Genomic DNA, 21,158 nt, shown 5'->3' with positions numbered 1-21,158 from the left:
AACAGTTACTGCTTGTGTGTCCATCCTTGAGCGGAAGGCTGTATCCCTGTCCTTTCAGAGGTCAGCAAGACTAGCCTGCTCTGGGGAGCCCTCTCCGGGTCAGAGACAAGCCCCCTGGTAACACTCTGGCAATTCCTTTAGGGTGAGCCACAATCTTATTTACCCCTTTTGTTAAAATTAGACAAATTTGTAGGTAACTTAATTAGCGTCTAAAGTTTTGGTTAACAAAGCCTCCCCATGCTGCCGGAAGTCCTGCAGTGCTATGAAAACCTCCCCGTACTGCCAGAAGCCATCGTAGGGCTATGGAAGCTTCGCCAGAACTCCACACAGGGCCGCCCGGGGGGGGGGGAAATGGGGCAATTTGCCCCGGGCCCCACAGGGGCCCCCACGAGAGTTTTTCAGGGCCCCTGGAGCGGGGTCCTTCACTCGCTCCAGGGGCCCCGGAAAACTCTCGCAGGGCCTGGGCCCCCGTAGCTTCTTCTGCTCCGGGTCTTCAGCTGCAATTCGGCGGCGGGGGGGTCCTTCCACTCCGGGACCCGCTGCCAAAGTGCCCTGAAGACCCGCGGCAGGGGGATCTTTCTGCCCCAGGACCGGCCGCCGAAGTGCTGGGTCTTTGGTGGCAATTCGGCGGCGGGGGCCCCCCGCCGCTGAAGCCCCTAGGCCCCCTGAATCCTCTGGGCGGCCCTACCTCCACACGCCATCATAGAGATAGGAAATCCTCCCTGTATTATCAGAAGCCATCACAGCACTGTGAAAGCCTCCCATATTTCCAGAAGCCATCATAGTGCTATGATAGCCTTCCCCGACTGCCACAAGCCATTACAAAGCTATAAAAGTTTCCCTGGACCACCAGAAGCCATTGTAGTGCTATGAAAGCCTCCCCGTACCACCAGAAGCCATTGTAGCACTATGAGAACCTCCCCATATGGCCAGAAGCCCTCATAGTGCTATGAAAGCCTCCCTGTACTGCCATAAGCAATCATAGCAGCATGAAACACAAACACAAACATACTGAAATGGGCAACTCCTAAGGGAGAACATTTGTGGTCACGGCCATCATTGGCATTTCTGTAAATTCGGCAGGAAGGAAGGGTGAACCAGTTTGGAAAAAGTTACCAAAAACTCCCACCTCCCAACCTTTGCCCATCCCTGAGCTTATCCTGGACCAAACTATTTCCAAAGTTAGAAAAGATCTGGTTCCTACAGGCCGTGAGATGGTAAATATACGTCCACCTAATCTCTCCCCACAATTCACCTGCTGTGGATGCTCTTCTAAGGCCTGTGAGCTTCCTTCAGGGGACATAACGATGGGCCTACTCATACCTCAGGCCCCTACATTAGTATCTGGAGTCAACTACATCAGGATTTAGTAAGTTCTCTCTGAGGCCTGCTGCTCTCTCTCTTTATGGGTAAAAAGTATTCTGGCTTTTGCAGCTCACATAGTCCTGAGAAATGCCAGGTTCCTCTTTTCCAACCTCTCCCCATTCATGCAAGATTAATGGCCAGAAAAAAAATCTTCTTAATAATCCTATGGACCTTTCAATTCACTAACTGTGTCATTTACCCCAGGGCAGAAGGCCTCATGTATGCCCTCTGCTGTTAATCCTCACATTAAGAGCCAAATCCTGAAGTCCCAATTTAGGTTAGCTCAGTCAAAACTGTACTGATTTCTGTAGGACCAGGATCAAGCTCTATGGGGCAATCCCAGTTTCCAGCCTAAGATACTCAGGCTGGTTGCTGGAGAGATCCATGGTAGAGGGAAAGCTGGGGAGGAATCTTCCTTGGAAAGTCATACTCCAGGATCATGCGCGTGGTGTTTAATGTGCTCAGAATTGCCGCGGTGATCTGAGCAGGCTCCATGATTCCAGTGCTATGGCATCTGGGCTGAAAAAAGGCGCAAAACGATTGTCTGCCGTTGCTCTATTATTATTTAGAGGGGGGGCGACTGACGACCTGGTTTACAGGGAATTAAAATCAACAAAGGGGGTGGCTTTGCATCAAGGAGAAACACAAACAACTGTCACACAGAATGGCCCCCTCAAGGATTGAACTCAAAACCCTGGGTTTAGCAGGCCGTTGATTTCACGGAGGGAGGGAGGAAGCAAATGAATACAAAACAAATCAGGTCTATTTCTTGTTTTGATCCACTCCATCTATCTTTTACATCTTAGGCTGGCAGCAGATGGTGCAGTAAGACTGCTAGCCATCATCATCTCCTGGGTGCTCAGCAGAAGATGCTGCATTACGATTGCTAGCCATCTTCATCTCCTGGCTGCTCGCCAGAAGACGGTGCAGTAGGACTGCTAGCCATCGTCATCTCCTGGATGATCGGCAGAAGATGGGAATGACCTGGCTGAGTCACTCCCACGTTTGCCCAGGCGCCCCTGACCGACCTCATCGAGGTTGGCTAAAAGAGCACCCAGGAATATGACGACGACAGCTACCAATCGTAATGCACTGTCTGCTGCCAAAAGGTAATGAGCTGCTGCTGTGTAGCAATGCAGTCCCACATCTGCCAACACCCAGGAGACGTATGGTGACGGTGAGCTGAGCAGGCTCCATGCTTGCCATGGTATGGCATCTGCACAGGTAACCCAGGAAAAAAGGTGCAAAACGATTGTCTGTCGTTGCTTTCACGGCAGGGGGGAGTGAGGGGCGGCCTGACGACGAATCACTCGTGATGCTGTTTTTGCCCCATCAGGCATTGGGATCTCAACCCAGAAATTCCAATGGGTGGCAGAGACTGTGGAAACTGTGGGATAGCGCAGTGCAACAGTGCAACAGTGCAACGCTCTGGAAGTTGATGCTAGCCTCAGTACTGTGGACGCAGTCCGCTGACTTAATGCACTTAGAGCATTTTGTGTGGGGACACACACAATCGACTGTATAAAAACTATTTCTAAAAAACCGACTGATATAAATTTGACCTAATTTCGTAGTGTAGACATACCCATAGAGTTGAGCCACTGAGGAAAAGCTACTCTCTGGAAACCCCTCCAGTTCAACCCTAACCCATCCCACTACCTGTTCCATTCCTAACTCCAACTCCTGACAGGGTTCTGTGCCATACAGAAGGAATAGTTCCTGCCTCCTAAAACCTGCACTCACCAGAGGAACAACACTATTTCAACTGTCAGAACCTCTCTGCTGCTACAGAAAGGGATGTCCCCCCATTGAGCAAAATGAAGGGGCCACATGATGGCAGAATGACACTAAAAACCAGAAGGAGTCGCTCCATTGTATAATGACTGCAGCCTCTTCCTCTTGGTTTTACAGAGACTTTGTAAAGTCAATTTAGAAGCAAATTTTAGTTTTGCAAAAGCATGCTTTTAGAATACCTAGCAGCATCAATAGAAATATCCCTGTGTCTGTGTATTTATTTCAAAGGAGACAGGTTGCTGAGATTTTCAGAGAAGTGGATTTCACCAAACATCTTCAGTTGAAATGAACAGAAGATGTGCGTCCCAAATACACTGCTTTGAAAATCTCAAACATTATTTTGAAAGGATTAATATTCCCCTGCAGAGTTTGCAAACAAGCTGTTCAGCACCTGCTTGTGCAGGAGAACCAGAAAGGGAAGCTGACTGGAGAAAAAGTAAAAACAACTTCTCTATTTCTCTTCTTCAAGCAGCATGAAATACAGAGAACAAACAAGGAGTATAAATGATAAATTAATTTGGTTTGTACATTTTCTGTGTTAGTAATCCAACCCCGTAGCTCCCAGCTTTATTTTGTTGAAACCCCTGTTGCGATGCATCAGCAGATCCCCTTCCATGAGTCCTCCCACCATGCCCCAAAACTGTTGCCATTGTATGTCCTTACTTCTGTCCATTGTCTTCTTCTCTGCTATCCTTTCAGCCAGTTCCTCCCCCCTGCTCCAGTCTTGTTTTTTCCCTCTTTGGCTCTCTCTTTTTTGCTGCACATCCCTGCAAGCTCTTCCTCTCCTCTCCCACACTAATCACAGACCACATCCTGCCTGAACTGAACTGCACATGTTGTTATGGCTGAGTTGAGTACCACAGCAGCAGGCAGGAGAAACATGGATCAGTGGACTACTGACTGAACCTGTAACCCTGTACATGTCCGCTGCTCCCAGAACTGGTTGCAGTAAGGAGCAATCATAGAAGAAAGAGGGAAAGGTGAGAGGGAGAGTTTTACTTGCATGGTTGCAGAGGGCAATGTAGATCCAGGTCAGGTAGCTTTCTCTCTCTGCCCACAGGGTTCTTGTTCTCTCACTCATACCTGCCTGGCACCCACCCCTGAAGTTTGGAGACACTGGTCTAATGTTATTATTTAGTAACATGGATATGGATATTATTTTAGAAAGATATAATTTTTGCCCTGACAATGTCCCTTTATTCACCTTTAGGGAAAAAACTGTTTTCAAAAGCAAAAGTCAAGTAATCAGCTGTTGTTTGTATGGGCTGGATCACACAAGGTTTTACAAGAGAAACATTTTTATTAAAATCATATATAAATTGTTTCTCTGACTTACCGTATGATTGTTCATTTCCTGTAAGATTCATTTTGTTACAGGTTTGCTATTATAGAAGAAAAATATCTTTTGTGGGGAAGAGGGTTACAAAACGAAATGATTTCTTCTCCACCGCATATGGCTAAATATTTACTAGATAGGTAAACGGACATCAAGAAAAGGAATTTTAAAAACAACTTTTAAGAAATACCTTAAATGTTTTAACCATCTCCTTCCAGTGAACAGGAATCTTATCTCTAGCTGCCATTTTAATTATATTTCACAGCAGGTGGCCAACTGGGTGACACAAAGTGGGACTAAAAGAGTCTTTTTTGCCATTAGAGAGCATTGGAAATCAAAGTTGTAAAGTTTTAAGGTTCTATAATATGTTAAAAACACTTTTGGCTATATTGGCAGCAAATGCTAATTTAGCCCTTGATCCAGCAAAGACTTACGCATTTACTTACTGTTACACACTGGGCATTGTCCTACTGAAATCAATGGGTTTTAAGACCTTGCAGGATTGGGGCCTTAAATGTTGTACTATTTGTTCCTCATCTTTGGCCCACAGAAGTCATTGGGAGTTTGCCACTGACAGTTCAATGGCACCAGCATTTGGCAATATGGGCCTGGGCAAAAGCCCATTGAAGCCATTGCAGACTCCTATTGACTTCAATGGATTTTGGATCAGGCCATATATTCTGAGTGATGGCTTGATCCTGCACCACTTGATGATAAAGGGAGCAGGATTAGGCCCTGAATGAATATATAAAATACTTGTTTTCCCATCTAGATTACTACACAGTGCTGGTGCTAATTTTCATTGTGTAATCTATTGTGGAAATTGAAATAAGCACCAGTGTAATATAAAGTACATTAAGAGATGAAAATATTCTTTGGAAATTTTGTAAATGCAATACTAATTCAAATCTACTTATCCATGCTAAATTATTAAAACCTACCTAAATAAATTAAATTTGAAGAGTCAGTTGTCTTACATCAGCAATAAAAATTCCTAGTAGACCATAAAACATTTGAAGATACATCAAAATGCATCTTATTTTTACATCATGTTCTCCAGAATTATTTGAATGATCACTTTCTCCACTGACAGCAAAACCCTCAAAGTTTACACTGACATAATGAAATAATGCACAAGAACACAACTGATATTAAAACTTACAATAAAATACTGTATACACTATCCTTCACCCCATCTCAGCCCTATCTAGATATTAATTAGAAAGATCACAATATCTAAGACTTCGAACGAAATGTTAAGTTGCTTGTGTTGCTCAAATGGATTATTGTTAGCCTACAACTACAAAATATAATACTATATAGTTAACACACATGCAGGCATACACACAAGATTTATTTTAATGAAGCAAAGGTGTCATTCTCTGATGGTATTGGATTTTAAAAACTGTTCTGTTAGAAGCCAGTTCTGCTCCCATTGAAGTTAATGGGAATATTTCCAGTGACTTCAATGGGAGAAACATCTGGCAATGTGGTGAATTGCAAAGTGACATTGACCTGTTAAGGCTTGACTTTTGAACAGAGCAATTAACTATGGGTACAAGTGCTAATATTTCAAAACCCACAAAAGTGGAGGTAGCACTGAGGCTCCTTTAACAAATTTGGCATCACATTCACCAATGCGTTACTCCACTTTTAAACAGCTGTAACTCCACGGAAATCAACTGGAGTAAGACAATGGTGAGCTAGAGCTTTGCCCCATAAAAACTATTTATCAACTTAGCTATTAAAAGCTTGCATTTACCGCTTACAGTAAACACACACCTGTGGAACAGAAGCATGTTGTTTGGTACATGCACTTAATTACAAATTGGAATGAGGTTATAGCCTATTTAGACATATATATGCTCTTCTCTCTGAATAAATCTTGTCACCAGTCATGGTCTCGACTCTCCCTATGTCGGAACTTCCTGATTCTTTTGGTGAATCTGCTTCTGTAGCTCATCCCTGTCAAGTTTCATTTTGGCTTCTAGAACTTCCTGTAGGGACCCAATGTTCTCGTAGATAGCCGCAAACCCTAATTACAGATAAAAAATTGAATTAGCTTTATTAAAACTAAAGAACATTAGAAAGCAAAATTCAAGATTACAACATATAACAGTGCATTTTTCATTATCAGTAGAGCAAATGTCCCTAATAAAGACAGACACTGGGCCATATTCTCTGCTGGTGTAGATGTGTGAAATTCCATTGAAGTCAACGGAGCTGTGCCCATATACGCATTATGGCAGCCAGGAGCTGTTGGCAAGCACAAGTCCACACCCTCTTCCCTTGCTACTCCCTCAACAGACTATTGAATTCTTCTGTTTTCTAAAGACAAAGAAAACGACAACAAGAAATCTAAAGCTAATTGGGTTTCACTCTGGGCTTTCTCACCATAGGGGAATCTCACCCACAGTGCAGATAACTGTGGATGCAACAGGTACATGCACAGTTTTGTAGGTACATCTGTTATGCACCCAGTTGAAAAATCGGTCCCAACGTTGGTAAAGAGCTTTGAGATCATCCTCAGATGAAACATACATTAATGCAAATTAGTATTATTATTATAGCTAAATTATGGTAGCAGAATTCAGAGTACAGAACTCAACAGTCGTGGTCCTACCAGCATTAACTTCAGCTTTCATTTCTTTTATATCTTCATTAATCTCCATCTGAAGCTTGCTGATTCGAATATTTATCTTCTCTTCAGCCTGTTTTGTTCCATGTTCTTCCACGCTTATTTTTTGTATTTCTTCTATTTTATCAAGTTTCTCTGACATCTGGCTGAATCTCATCTCTATGGCCCTTTCACTCATTTCCTGGGATCAATGAAAATAATTATGTTTGGTTATTCTTTGAGTAATAAATTACCAAATTCTTTGGGTAATAAACTGTTCATTCCTAGAGATGCAACAAGTGGCAATGCTTACTTATCATTTTCTATACAAGATTTAAAATCTTATGCAGTTATAAAATATAGCTAATAAAAATTCTCAAATTGGCTTGGTCACTGTAAGCTGCTTTTTCTTCGTTTTATTTGTAAGATACAATATTTGTAAATTTAAAAGTAGTGTTCAGATTTATCTATCATTATAGGGTGGGTTTCAAAAGTTTGCAATCAATGGGAATTTTATCATTGCATCAACAGCAGCAGACTTATGCCCATATTGAGCACTTCTGAAAATCCCACCAAATGCCAACTCAGCAACATTTGCTTGTATACATCTCTAGAAGTATTTTCAGAACATTTATTCTTTTATTACAGAAACCTACGGTCTTTTCCTTAAGGGCCAAGGAAATCTGATCAATTTTCTGTAAAAGCTCTTTTTCAATCCGTTCATGTTCCTGTTCCAACCAGCTGCGAGCAGACAATATCTGGCTGCTGAGTTCCTCTACTGCACCTTTTAATCTAAGAAAATAAAATAAATGAGCATGTCTGGAAATATACAAGAGCATCTCATGTTTTTTGATCATTGGACTGTGGAGTTTTTATGACAATCAACATAAAAATCCCCTTTTTCCTCCATAGCACGTTTGACAGCATATTCATGCAATGTTTTGAAATTTCACATTGCTGGGCTTGGTTTATGTTAATTGTTTCAGATACTCAAGGATGATAGACTGTAATAGAACAGCAATTAATTGCACAAAATATAGTTGCAGTATTTTCAGGCATATACGATGCAGACCCATCAAGAAATAGAATGCCATAGCCTAGAAACAAGTGTGACATCCCATTCACTTTACAGTCTTTGAAGCTCATGAGAGTTTGGATTGGAAAGGACTGAGTAAAGATTTTAGTATTTGGATCTACATGTATATATTTAAATGTGCTGTAGTATTTGAAGTCCTATGCATTTGCCTCTCTCGTTTTGGCATGGTGCTGAGATAGTTGCAGTAACTGGATGTGCACATATATATTTACAGCCAGTTTGAAACTGTTACACCTATTGAATTCCGTGTCTGGCTGTCTGCACGTGTATACACAGTATACATTCTTTTCCAGGTCTTAATACTTACATCTGGCCCACAATGTTTTACAAATTTAGTTCAAAGTGATTTATGACCAGATTTACAGAAGCATTTAGGTGCCTAAAATACAGAAAGGTGCATAGTGGGGTTTACAAAAGCATCTACACAGGTTAGGAGCTGAACTCCCACTGCAAGTCAATAAGAGTGAGATGCTGAAGTAACTTAGCTGCTTCTGTAAAATCCACTGGGCGCCTCTCTGCATTTCTAGGAGCCAAATTATCTTTGCAAATCTGGCTCTTACTGAGTACTATTACAGCAGTGAGCAAATGTACAAATTAATGTACCTTCATTTGGGTCCCAGTCCAACACCTCATTCATGCAAAGATCCTCTCATAAGGATTACTCCGGGTTTGCAAGTCTAGCCCCCTGATTTAATTTCCCAATAAGGTGAGTACTCACTTAACATCCAGAAGGTGGAGCTGTTGGTTGCTCTCTTTGTAGGCAATCTTCAGTTTTGCTTCTTGTTGCATTATTGACTGCTCTACTCTGCTCAGAAGGTAAGAAATCTGAAGCAGAATTCTGAGTTTAGTATTTTTCTCCTCAAACTCGTCACACATTGTGCTTAGAACATAAATTCTTATAAGATTTTAAAGGGACGCTGCTCTAATTGATGGTCCCAAACTTTAACCTACTTGCCAATTTTCCATTTAATTTTTTAAACTGTCCTCATCATGCAAAATCTACTAACCCACACAACTGGAGTGGCAGCATTACTAAGATCATAATTTCTCAGCCAACAACAACTGGGGGGAGCTGTGTCTTTGCAGTCAGAGCATCTGCCTGGACTTTTTTTTGTGAGCAGGTGAGGAATATCAAGTAGCCGTACCCCACTCCAAAACGTCCCTGTGTGAGGTAGCTCCCAGGCGTACTATCCATGGTACACATCTCTTGGGCAGGCCTGCATTCTTCCTTCCATTACCTACTGGGCTTTCCAAACCCATTGAGAGAGTATGGGGGAGGGGGAGAATAGGATTTGTCCCAAAGGCACACTTCAATTCCTACTATTGTCCATGTGCACACATCAGGTCATGTTACAACCTCATTCCAGTGCTGAATTCTCATTGACAACAATGGTAGTTACGCACAAAGACTGAAGGTAACATGTGGCCCATCCAGAGAACAGGCCCTGTACCAGCAGTCAGTGTGCTGGCAATCTCGGTGAAACTGTAATTTTAAAAGTTACTGCTTAAGAGCTGTACACCTCACTACCTGCATTACTCAATACATGGGAAATCTGAGTTTATAAATTAAAGCAATATTTTAATTATATAGGTGTAGAAAATGCATCTTAAACCAATCTATTTCTATAAATCAGCTTCTATATTTGAGGCATTCATTAAAATGGAACAGATTGTTTTAAAAAAGTGGAAAAGGGAAAAAAGTGAATTATCAGACTGCTCTTGTGTGCCAAGCTTTAGATCGGTGTGAAATTTTTATTGCATACAATGGAAATGCTAATGTTCAACTACAGTAACATGAAGAGTGAGACTGTATTAGTAGGTTACAGAATATAGATTTTTTCCCATGTTTTAAAATTGTAAGTGTAACCTACTTGAATCATGGAAAATGTCTTTATTGAGCTCTTTTCTGATCAGGGTTTAAATACAGAAGTTGGAAGTCTCATGGGACTGATTTTCCTCTGTGACTAATACACCTACAGTACCACTGGCTAACTCAATGGGATTACTTGATGTGTTTGACAGAATTATTACTGCACAGATATAGGTTTTGATTGTGAGTGGCCCCTATGAGGTCACACTAGTGCACAGGAACAAGCAAGAAGCTTGTCCCTCACTTGCATGTCTGCTGTAAAACAGATAGAGACTTGGCAACACCCCCTCCATACTCGCCCATGGAATCAGCTGGTGCATCATGGTATTCTGTATAACTATTTTCTTATATGCAGCATTTTGTATAACCCAAATGGCTCGTGAAAAATGCACAAGGAGCAGCAACCATGGAAACTGTGCCTGCATGGTGCAAAATGTTCCTGGTGCTCTTGCAGGGGCTCTGCATCACTCCTGGTTTGTGGCTGAATGCCACAGACTAACCCAGAGGGAACCCCTTCTGAAATGCATCCATTACTGGGGTTGCTCACAGAAGGCATTAGAACAATACTAGCAACCACTAAACAACATTTTAGGGACAGGAAATTACGAATACTTTATCCAGTTAGAGCAACAGAAGAATGTAAATAGATGAAATGGATGTACCAATTCAGATTTGGTCTGGATTCCAGAGAAGACATATTTGCATCTACATTTGCACAGTGTCATGGGATCTTTAATGAGTAAAAATGGTCAGGACCTTGATTATGTTTCTTCTGAAAGCCAGCAACTCCAGTGGCATTAGCTTAACAATATGGTGTTTTTGTTCATGAAGTTAAACTCTCCCTCTTATGAAGATCACTTGTTTTATACAACATACCTGTATTTCTGCCTCTTTGATTTTAGATTCCAAGATCATTTTAGAAGCTTGTTGGTCTTTGCTTAGGTTTTGAAGTCTTTCATACGTAATTTTGTGCTCTGCAGACAATCTGGCTAAACCGGCATCGCACCTGTTCAGATAAATAAATACCAAAGCAATGGATGACTGTAGCTGAACACAATGTATAGGCCAAACTTTTAAAAATACACCTCTACCCCGATATAACGCTGTCCTCGGGAGCCAAAAAATCTTACCGCATTATAGGTGAAACTGCGTTATATCGAACTTGCTTTGATCTGCCGGAGTGCACAGCCCCGCGCCCCCGGAGCACTGCTTTACCACATTATATCCGAATTTGTGTTATATCGGGTCACGTTATATCGGGGTAGAGGTGTATATCTATTTTAGAATGGACGTTTCTATGAAGGTATCAGTCTTTCCTGCAAAACATTTCTATGAGATTCAAAGAAATATTGATGTCTCATAACAGCCACCCAATTGCCCCATAACTGGTATAAGTCTCCATATTGTAGTAGGTGCAATCCTGCAGTAGATCTCAGCGCTGAGATCATATAGACAAAAGGCGTGCTTATGGAAATCACATTACAAATTCAAGGATGTACAATTTCAATACCTTATGCTATTCCTTATGATCCATCAGACATCTCTTAAGGTGTGTGTAACTGGCCATTAGTCTGATACACAGGCAGCCACTCACACAGTTTACTTATTAGAAGCAATTAGAAAGTAATTATAAAGAGCATATTTAAATTATTGCACCCAAGCTGCTTTGGGTTTTACATGCTTATTTATATTTCTATTCACAAAATAATAGCGTGCAACCATATTAACTACTCCAGGGCCAAATTCTGCAGTCCTTAGTTTTTTGAGGATTTTTTTCTCCAGGTAAAGTTCCCATTAAAGGCAATGGGAGTTTTGCCTTATGAATGGCAGAACTGGGCCATAAGATTGATCATTTCCCTTCTGCACATTGGAATACTTCTGTAATTCCACCATATTTTCAGGACAAATGGTGTGTTAAAGTACATGCCTGTGTTTTTTCTCCCACTTTTCAGAAATATTTTTGACTGATAGATTTCATCTACAATAATACAATAAGTGCATTAACTGAGTTGTAAAAATATAGGTACTGTAGGTTCAGGAGAAAGACCTCTCAAAAGTATGAGTAATGTGTATTTTTGTTAAGGGAAATATGTAACTGTCATAGTTACATAATCTAATATATGGAACTGATTAAGAGCAGATAGCAGTTAAGGTTTTGGAAGGAGCAGGCAGTGGAATGTGACAAGCAACAGCAAGCTAACCCATTATCCAAATTAATCTCACATTTTAATAATTTTTCGTATCTTTTCAGTTGGAAAGCATTCACTCCGGGATGCACTTTCATCATCTGAATTATAGAAAGTACCACTGTTACCTTTCAAGCACAAAGGGAAAGTAACAACTCAAATGGCAAACAGAAGAGAAGCCACTTAGCAATATGGTAGAACTACAATATGAAAATAATAAGAGAAGCAAAATAACATAGAGAAGTGAAAACACATTAGAAAGTCATCATTTAGCAACTCAGTGTTCTGGAGCAAACATGTGATATGGGCAGCAAGAGCAACTTAAGTCGGATGTTTTTCTAGATCTGCTCTAAGAATTATTTTGGGGACGTGCAGGCCAGTGTTATACAGGAGGTCAGACTAGATAATCATAGTGGTCCCTTCTGGCCTTAGAATCTATGAAAAAAGTCAACATAGGACTAAAGATGTACCACCAGACCAGGGTATCTGTGGAGTGTTTGGAGAAAGAACAGAGGCTAAAGTCCTCTATGTTGTTACCATAAATGGAAACCAGAGACATGAAATTATCCTGTGTCTATTCACCAATAGCACATGGACTCCAAGAAGTGGTTAGTCTTGTGTCTGAGTTCTCATAGAAAAGTATAAAAAGCAATTGCTTTGAAACTACTGTAGCAAATGTATGCAACAGGCTTCTATACTTTTTAAGGCACGTTGTTATTTTTGGCTCATATGATCAGGGCCGGTGCAAGGAAGTTTCGTGTCCTAGGCGAAACTTCCACCTTGCGCCACCCCCTCACCCCATTAACCCCGCCCCCTCATGGCAGCTAACCACTCCCACCCACCCCCACCAGAAGAGCCCCCCACCCTGCGGCAGCTAATTCCGCCCGACGCGACAGCTAACCCAGCCCGCCACCCCCACCCGGGGAGCTCGCCGCCCCCCTGCCTGGGGAGCCCCCCCCACAGCAGCTACCCCCTCCTGCAGCTAACCCCGCCTGGGGAGCCTCCCTCCCCCCCCGCACAAGCTAACCCCGCCCAGGGAGCCCGCCCCAGCTCACCTCCGCTCTGCCTCCTCCGCTGAGCTCGCTGGTGCCGCTCTAATTCTCCTCCCCTCCCAGGCTTGCGGCGCCGATTGGAGGAGAATTAGAGCAGGGGCTGTGTGCTCAGCGGAGGAGGCAGAGTGGAGGTGGGGCGGGGAGCGGTTTCCCCGTGCAGCCCCGCCCCCCGTTACTGCAGGCGGCCTTCCCCGCGCCCCCGCTCACCTCCACTCCACATCCTCGCCTGAGCGGGCTTTTAGGCACCCTCAACCACTAGGCGCCCTAGGCGGCTGCCTAGTTCGCCTAGTGGTTGCACCGGCCCTGCGTATGATCATGGTGGATCTTTGTTGTTTGTGTAATTGAGTACATTTGGTAGGGGGCAGCTGGTTGTATGGTATAGAACATAAGGGATTTCAAAACTATCCCATATTCTGATCTCAGTTACACTGATGTAAATCTGGAATAAACTGAACATATTATTTTATATTTTTCCAGGTATATTTTGGTTGGTACCATATGAAAAGCTGTGGAGGCATAAACTCAAAGTGTTAAGACATCAGCATGCTCTTAATGTTCGTTTTACTAGGATTTTCTTTAAATTTTATTCAGTACTCTAGTATGGTCAAAAGAGAGAATATCTCTCTGCTGTACATTCAAACATGTGGTTGGTATCTGCCCAGAAGAAAGTACAGATATGCTGCAACTATGGGGCCAGATTCTGACCTCCGTTACACTAGTGTAAATCTGTAGTTAAAGGTTTGTAATGATAAAAGAATGTTTAATGAATGTCTCCACTGGTTTTCAAATGGTACCAACCAAAATGGAGAAAAATAAGATAGCATGATTTACAATTTGAGTAATACCTGTTTCTTAAAATAACTCTGGTTCAGGTTTATGCTAGGCCTCAGGTTTGAAGACAAACTAACAATCTCAAGAGACTTCAACTCTATTGGGCCAAAATCTCATTACAGTGACTATTCTAATGAGATTTTGACCACATCCAAATTAGAATAAAAATAGAACCTCTTTATGGTTTTGAATTTTACTCTGTAACAAAACCCTGAGGATGGCGTACAAATCCAACACCGCTCCAGTCATACTCCTCTGAAATCTGAACGAGTTCTGGTTTCAGGTTCTTTTTTGGCCAATCTCTAATGTGATTATAAAGTTCTTTTAAATAAAAATGTACCAAAGTCCAACCTGCAGTATTAATTAATTCCTTGTGCTGTTATCTGTAACAAAATCGTGTTGCCAAGCCCAGACACCTAGCCAAAAGCATGCTTGTGGGACATAAAGACGAAAGAGAAAAAGTAACTTTTTTGTACCCTAACAGATTTTCAAAGGCCAAATAAAAAATATTTGGCACATATTTACCTGAAGTGAGCTCATTTCAAAATATGAAGATACAAATGAGAGGGATTAGAAGAAGTCCCAGAAGAAATTTTGTTACTTGAAATCTAAGTGCTGAGTTTACAAGACATATTTGGATTTGGATTTTCAAAAAGGTGGATGCAAAAATACACATCCAGTCACCCACCTAATTTGTTTGTGTAGTTACTAGGGTTATACAAGCAATTAGAATTTTGTGCAAACAAATATGTAAATACATAGTGTACATTTGCATGCTTAATATGCCCATTTTGGCCATACAAATAATCACTTAGTTTCACAGGCATTTTTCCATGTGCAATTGCAAGCACACATTTTTGGAGATTAGACCAAAGGTATATTTTGTTGTTTGTTTGTTTTGTTTTTTAAGAATGTTTACTGCAAGATCCCTTTACTAACTTCTGTACTTATGTGCACTCAGTAAATAAAAAATAACATGGAAGGACCTGACTTTGTAAACCAAGTATTCTGGGTTTCAGTATACAGTATAATTGCAGAAATCAGTGGTGTTTAAGATAAACTGCACAATTATGGAGCAGCTGCCTTCCAAATCTCAGTAAGCAAAAGGAGTATTTAGTTTTATGAATCACTGAAAAGTGTTTTTGTTGCTAAGAAATCATTGGACAATATGAGGAGAGTCTGCTATTCTATTACTTCTGAGGTTATGCCTAGAGTCGGAGTTAGGGGTGTGATTCCCAGCTCGCATAGACATACTCACACTTGCTCTCATTGAGCTAGCATGCTAAAAACAGTAGTGCAGCCAGGGTAACAGTGAGCAGCAACATAGAGTAGCTGAGTGGCATATGTACCCACAGGTTTCAGTCAGGTTTGTACTTGGCTAGCTTGTGCACTCGCTGCTGCTGGGGCACCCCAGCTACACTTCTATTTTTAGTGCGCTACCTCAATGAGAGCTAGTGCAAGTATGTCTATGCAAGCTGGGAATCACACCAAGAGCTCCAAGTGTAGACATACCCTCACTGTAGCTAGTGGCTACATGCATATGGGCACCAAACAAAGAACTATACAGCAGGAGGTACATAGAAGTACAAAAATGGTTTACTTAAGACTAAATCCCGTACAACACTCATGTGACTTGTAGTAGCATGATGTATATTCAAATGTGCAAGATAGCTACTCAGGGTAGCAGTGGTTACACATTACACTGTTCTGCCTCACAAGCAAAGGATGTATTAGTGATGGGACGGTTGTGTGTCAGGAACAGTCAGCATGTGTCAGTCCCTGCCCCTCCCCATCTGCCTGCTCAGGGGAAAAGGGAGTAAGCAAGCACACAATGCTTGTTTACTCCTATGTGCCTGGAACCAAAGAATTTAACAGTATATCATTTTACTGAAGAATCTACAAGCACCAGGGCCGGTGCAAGGAAGTTTCATGCCCTAGGCGAAACTTCCACCTTGCGCCACCCCCCCCACACCCCGCTAACCCCGCCCCCCCGCGACAGCTAACCATGGCCCCCCACCCCCCACCAGAGGAGCCCCCCCGCGGCAGCTAACCCCACCCACTGTGGCAGGTAACCCAGTCCGCCACCCCCACCCAGGGAGCCCGCCACCCCCCCACCCAGGGAGCCCCCCCTGCAGCAGCTACCCCCCCTCTGCAGCTAACCCCGCCCAGGGAGCCCCCCTCCATGGCAGCTAACCCCGCCCGCTGCCCCTGCCTGGGGAGTCCCCCGGCACCCCCCCCGTGGAAGCTAACCCCGCCCGGGGAGCCCACTCCAGATCACCTCCGCTCCGCCTCCTCCACTGAGCCTGCCGGTGCCGCTCTAATTCTCCTCCCCTCCCAGGCCTGCGGCGCCGATTGGAGGAGAATTAGAGCGGGGGCTGTGTGCTCAGCGGAGGAGGCAGAGTGGAGGTGATCTGGGGTGGGAAGCGGTTCCCCTGTGTGCCCCCCCCGCCATTACTGCGGGTGACCCTCCCCGCGCCTCCCCGCCCCAGCTCACCTCCACTCCACCTCTTCGCCTGAGTGGGCTTTTAGGCGCCCGCCTAGTTCGCCTAGTAGTTGCACCGGCCCTGACAAGCACAGTAACATTTCAGTGAGTTTTCTTACTGCAAATGCCATAGGCACCAGCATGCTTTTATTTATTTATTTTGGTGCCTTTATGGGAACTGAGCTCTCTTTTAGAAATCTGGCCCCAATTGTGGGTTCTGAGCCCTTCTAAAAATTCTGGCCATAATGACATGGAAGGTTAAAAGAGACTGGTCAAGCCAGAAGCAAGAGGGAAGTTCAAACTGCATTTCCAAGTACCAGATCAAAAGAAGACCAAGATTTTTTTAAACTTTAAAATAGTTTTAAAGAATAATCTTTATGCTGCTAGATGCAAGATAAAATCTTCACTCTGTAAAGCATGCTGCAGTTCTGGGCTTTTGCATTCCTTTGTGTCTTATGATACAAATCTCAAGATGTTGTTGGAATTACACCCACAATTCACCAAGGAGCAAACGTTATAGGGACAAAAGAATAATATTCAAGAGCAGCTAGTTGTAATAAGCATAAAAAAGCATTCCAGTCCACCCATGATGGCTTATCAGTTTTTTTAAAGTATTTCTTGATTTTTATGCTTTTTGTGAAAAAACATAATGAACATAATTCACTGTGCACAGAAGTTTTAACAGCTGTTCCATTCATATAGCAAGGAAATGCACCCCAGTGCAGAGGGGCCAATGCAAGGCAAAACTTAAACGTTTATGCATTTATGCATAACTTACAACCATTGAAGCCCATAACAGTGGGCTTCACTGGTGTGTTGGACCTTGGATGTACCGTCTGAACATGTGTGCTACAGTATATCAGTTTACTGCTAAGACACTTTGAAAAGATCATCCAGTTTTGTAATAACAAAGATTTAAAAAAAATAATTTTGGAAGAAATATAATCTTTCGTATTCTTCAGGGCATAAATCAACCTCTCATTACTGCGGATAAAGAAGAAACTTTCCCTGTGGGCATGTTATTCACTATACCTGCCTTCTGCAGGGCTTCTATTAACTTCCTTTGACAGTAGCCAGGACCAGGTACTTCAGAGACAAAATGCTGGATTAGATGGAGAACTAGTCTGATCTAGTATGGCAATTCTCATGTTCCTAAATCTTTCAAAAAAGTTCACTTAGCTTAATGATGCTGATTATTTATTATTAATATTAATAATTTATGGTGAACTTGTACAGCATCTTTCATGCTGAACAATTTCAAAGTGTTTTACAAAATGATCAGCAAATTATACGTAAGTAGAGATAGGCATGAGGCACAAGCTAGAATCTGAATTTAAACTTTCCCAGAGTTTGGAGGGTATTCAGCTGTAGAGATTTAGGCTCATCCCTTTATAGAGATGAGAACACCTGTGAAGTTCAGATTCAGGGATATGATTGCTCTCTTTAAATATATCAGAGGGATAAATACCAGGGAGGGAGAGGAATTATTTCAGCTCAATACTAATGTTGACACGAGAACGAATGGATATAAACTGGCCGTGGGGAAGTTTAGGCTTGAAATTAGACGAAGGTTTCTAACCATCAGAGGGGTGAAATATTGGAACAGCCTTCCGAGGGAAACAGTGGGGGCGAAGGACCTGTCTGGCTTTAAGATTAAGCTAGATACGTTTATGGAGGGAATGGTTTAATGGGATAACGTGATTTTAGTCAAATCAACAGTGTGCCATCGCTGGTAAATAGTATCAATGGCCAATGAGGGTCTGGCTAGAGAATCTTGCCTACATGCTCGGGGTTATACTGATCGCCATATTTGGGGTCAGGAAGGAATTTTCCTCCAGGGTAGATTGGCAGAGGCCCTGGAGGTTTTTCGCCTTCCTCCGGAACATGGGGCGGGGGTCGCTAGCTGGAGGATTCTCTGCGACTTGAAGTCTTTAAATCACAGAATTTGGGGACTTCAACAACAGAGTCAAGGGAAAGGGGTTGGGTCAGCTTTTGTGGCCTGCATCATGCGGGAGGTCAGACTAGATGATCACAATGGTCCCTTCTGACCTTAAAGTCTATGAGTCTATGAGGTCTGAACTTCTTCAGAATTTGGGGGAGTTTGGATTTGGGTTATACTTCTGTCTATAAGGATAATACTACACTCACCGAGAAATGCAGCTACCTGGAAGAAGAAACAGAATAGCTGTTCAACACTGTACAGATGAGATGAACTACAGAATGGGTTATGATAGTCAAGAAATAATACCATATCCATTTGAAATTGCAAGGGGAATTTAGATAGGCAGAATGTAATCACCCAAGTTGATATTTGGCCAGAACCCTGGATTAACACTCAAATTCTTACAAAAGCTGGTCAAAAGTTAACTCATAGATCTAGCCTGATAGCCAGCAAGCCAGACTCACCTTTGGATTCTCCTGGTGGAACAGTTTGGGTGAAATTATACACGTGAGTTAATTTCAAATTATTGATTAAATAACTGCAAACAATTTAGGACAGTCTCCCACTACGTATTTGTATAGCACCTAGCACAATGAGGTTGCAGTCTCAGTTGGGATCTTTAGGCACTACTGTAATACAAATGATAATAATTATAATCAGGAGTTGTGGGAATTTTTACAGCAAAATGTGCTTGTAACTGAAGGCAGTTAATTCACTGTCACAGAACAGTGTTCTAATTGAATTCAGCATTGTACAAGTAAAACAAGTTTTCTTCCCTCCCAGGGGAAGATTTTAACAAAATGCCTGATGGGAAAGCACGAGACAGCAAATAACAAGAGAAAATAAACTGGTTCTGTCTCAATAATGAACATGAATTTCCAGCCCCCGAGGCACTCTGATGACTGACCTTGAGCATTGCACTTTGTGTAATAGCTGTCATGTAGTTATAATTATCAGGGGAAAAGTGTGAACTTCCCTGAGTAAACATATCAAGAAGAAATAATGGTCTAAGTGCTGATAGCCCACCATCATCCCCCATTTTAAGCGCTTTGCCATTTAGGGCCACATTTTGGCAAGTTCTCATTCATGTGAGTACTCTCATTGAATTCAATGGCACTACTTGCATGAATGTGCACTCACCAATGTGAATAAAGACTGTACAAGCTGGCACTAATTGTATTGCTCCAAACATGGGATCTTGTAAAATCTCACTGTGAATCCTTTATATGAAAGGGAGCTATGCAGGAAGACTCATGCAGATGAATTTGGCAGTGACCCTTCAGTGATAAATAAATATTGTTCAATTGTTTGTCTGACTTGAAGACAACAAAGCAAGAGTTGGTTTTGTTCTTTCCTGCTGTACTTAAAAGAACTGACTGAATGTCTGAAAAATCAGTCCTCTATAATCCTGTTTAAACCACTCCTTGGAAATTGGGCTAACAAGTCAATGTGGAAACTATATGCTGCCCAATATAGACACCAGGAAATCTTACGGAAACTTTTAACCTTTCTCCTCCCTCAGCTGAGTTTTTCCAACCTGTTGAAGGTATCAGTAAATCATTTCAGATGAAAGCAGTCAACTAACTAAACTGGTCCAGCAAAAAAGAATGGAATGTATTCAGAAATCCAGATAATGGGACAAATTCATCCCTGGTGTAATTCAGCAGAAGTAATCAATCAAGATTCTGTATACGATATTAAGTCCTCATCTACAGCTGTGCAACCCCACTACCTTCCGATTGTGTCTTCATTGTCATCGGTGCCAGCTGTAAGTAGGTTTGCCCAGGTGTCATTGAGAGTATAATCTAAAAACAAAATGTAAGGGCTTGTCGACACTTAAAATGCTGCAGCAGGTAAACTGCACCAATGCTGCTGCACCACTGCAGCATTTCAGTGAAGAGGCTACCTGCACTGATGGGACGGCTTCTCCTGGCAGCATAGTTAATCCACCTCCTCGAGAGGTGGTAGCTATGTCAACAGGAGAAGCCCTCCCGTCGAGATAGCCCTGTCTACACCAGCTGTTAGCCCCACACCCCTGAGCAACATAGTTCTACCAACATAAGTTGCTAGTGTAGACCAGGCCTACGTGAGGGCTTAATTTGGCCTGTAGAATCTCTATCACTCTATGTTTTCCTCCACTCCCCTTTACTTTAAACCCTGGGAATAACATGTAGTTTATCTACTGTTTAATAAGATTAACCAGTTTGTTTCTACTTCTTAAAATACATTCAAAAGCAATATATAATTTTATATTGCTCCCTGGAAACGCAAACTGTTCCATGGTATCTTTATTACAGGTGAGTTAATGAGTTAGTTCCATAAAAACCCCAGCCTGAACCTCAGTCCTTTCTAAAACTGAACCAAACTGAAGCATTTTTAGAATTCAAGCCCATTTACTGAAATCTAATTTTGAGAATTAACAGTCATGTGACTAGTTTTAATATTTGATACTGGAATGCAGATTATTGTGCATTGCCATGAAAACATTGAGCCAAATTCATTCTGGGAGTTAGGCCAAGGTTAAATTTGGGCCACTGTCATTAAATGTAAAAGGCATACTTCAAGATTAATAGAAAATCAGCTGATT

At 42.2% G+C, this 21,158-nt stretch overlaps 1 protein-coding gene across 1 annotated transcript in view; it reads right to left on the bottom strand.

The window, feature by feature from the left end:
* Positions 1-4,396: 4,396 nt before the first annotated feature.
* The window catches only part of FAM81A (family with sequence similarity 81 member A), a 29,469-nt gene continuing 12,707 nt past the window's right edge, over positions 4,397-21,158 (bottom strand). Inside the window, exons 5-9 of the mRNA XM_054042047.1 lie at positions 10,955-11,084; positions 8,927-9,033; positions 7,769-7,904; positions 7,119-7,314; positions 4,397-6,530 (exon numbers count right to left, since the gene is read on the bottom strand). Coding sequence (XP_053898022.1) covers positions 6,409-6,530; positions 7,119-7,314; positions 7,769-7,904; positions 8,927-9,033; positions 10,955-11,084 — 691 coding nt within the window. The 3' untranslated portion in view covers positions 4,397-6,408. The remainder of the gene's footprint in view (positions 6,531-7,118; positions 7,315-7,768; positions 7,905-8,926; positions 9,034-10,954; positions 11,085-21,158) is intronic.

Source organism: Malaclemys terrapin, chromosome 10 (genome assembly GCF_027887155.1).
Source record: "Malaclemys terrapin pileata isolate rMalTer1 chromosome 10, rMalTer1.hap1, whole genome shotgun sequence".
Taxonomy (NCBI): Eukaryota; Metazoa; Chordata; order Testudines; family Emydidae; genus Malaclemys; species Malaclemys terrapin.
This window is presented reverse-complemented; position numbering and strand designations above follow the sequence as displayed.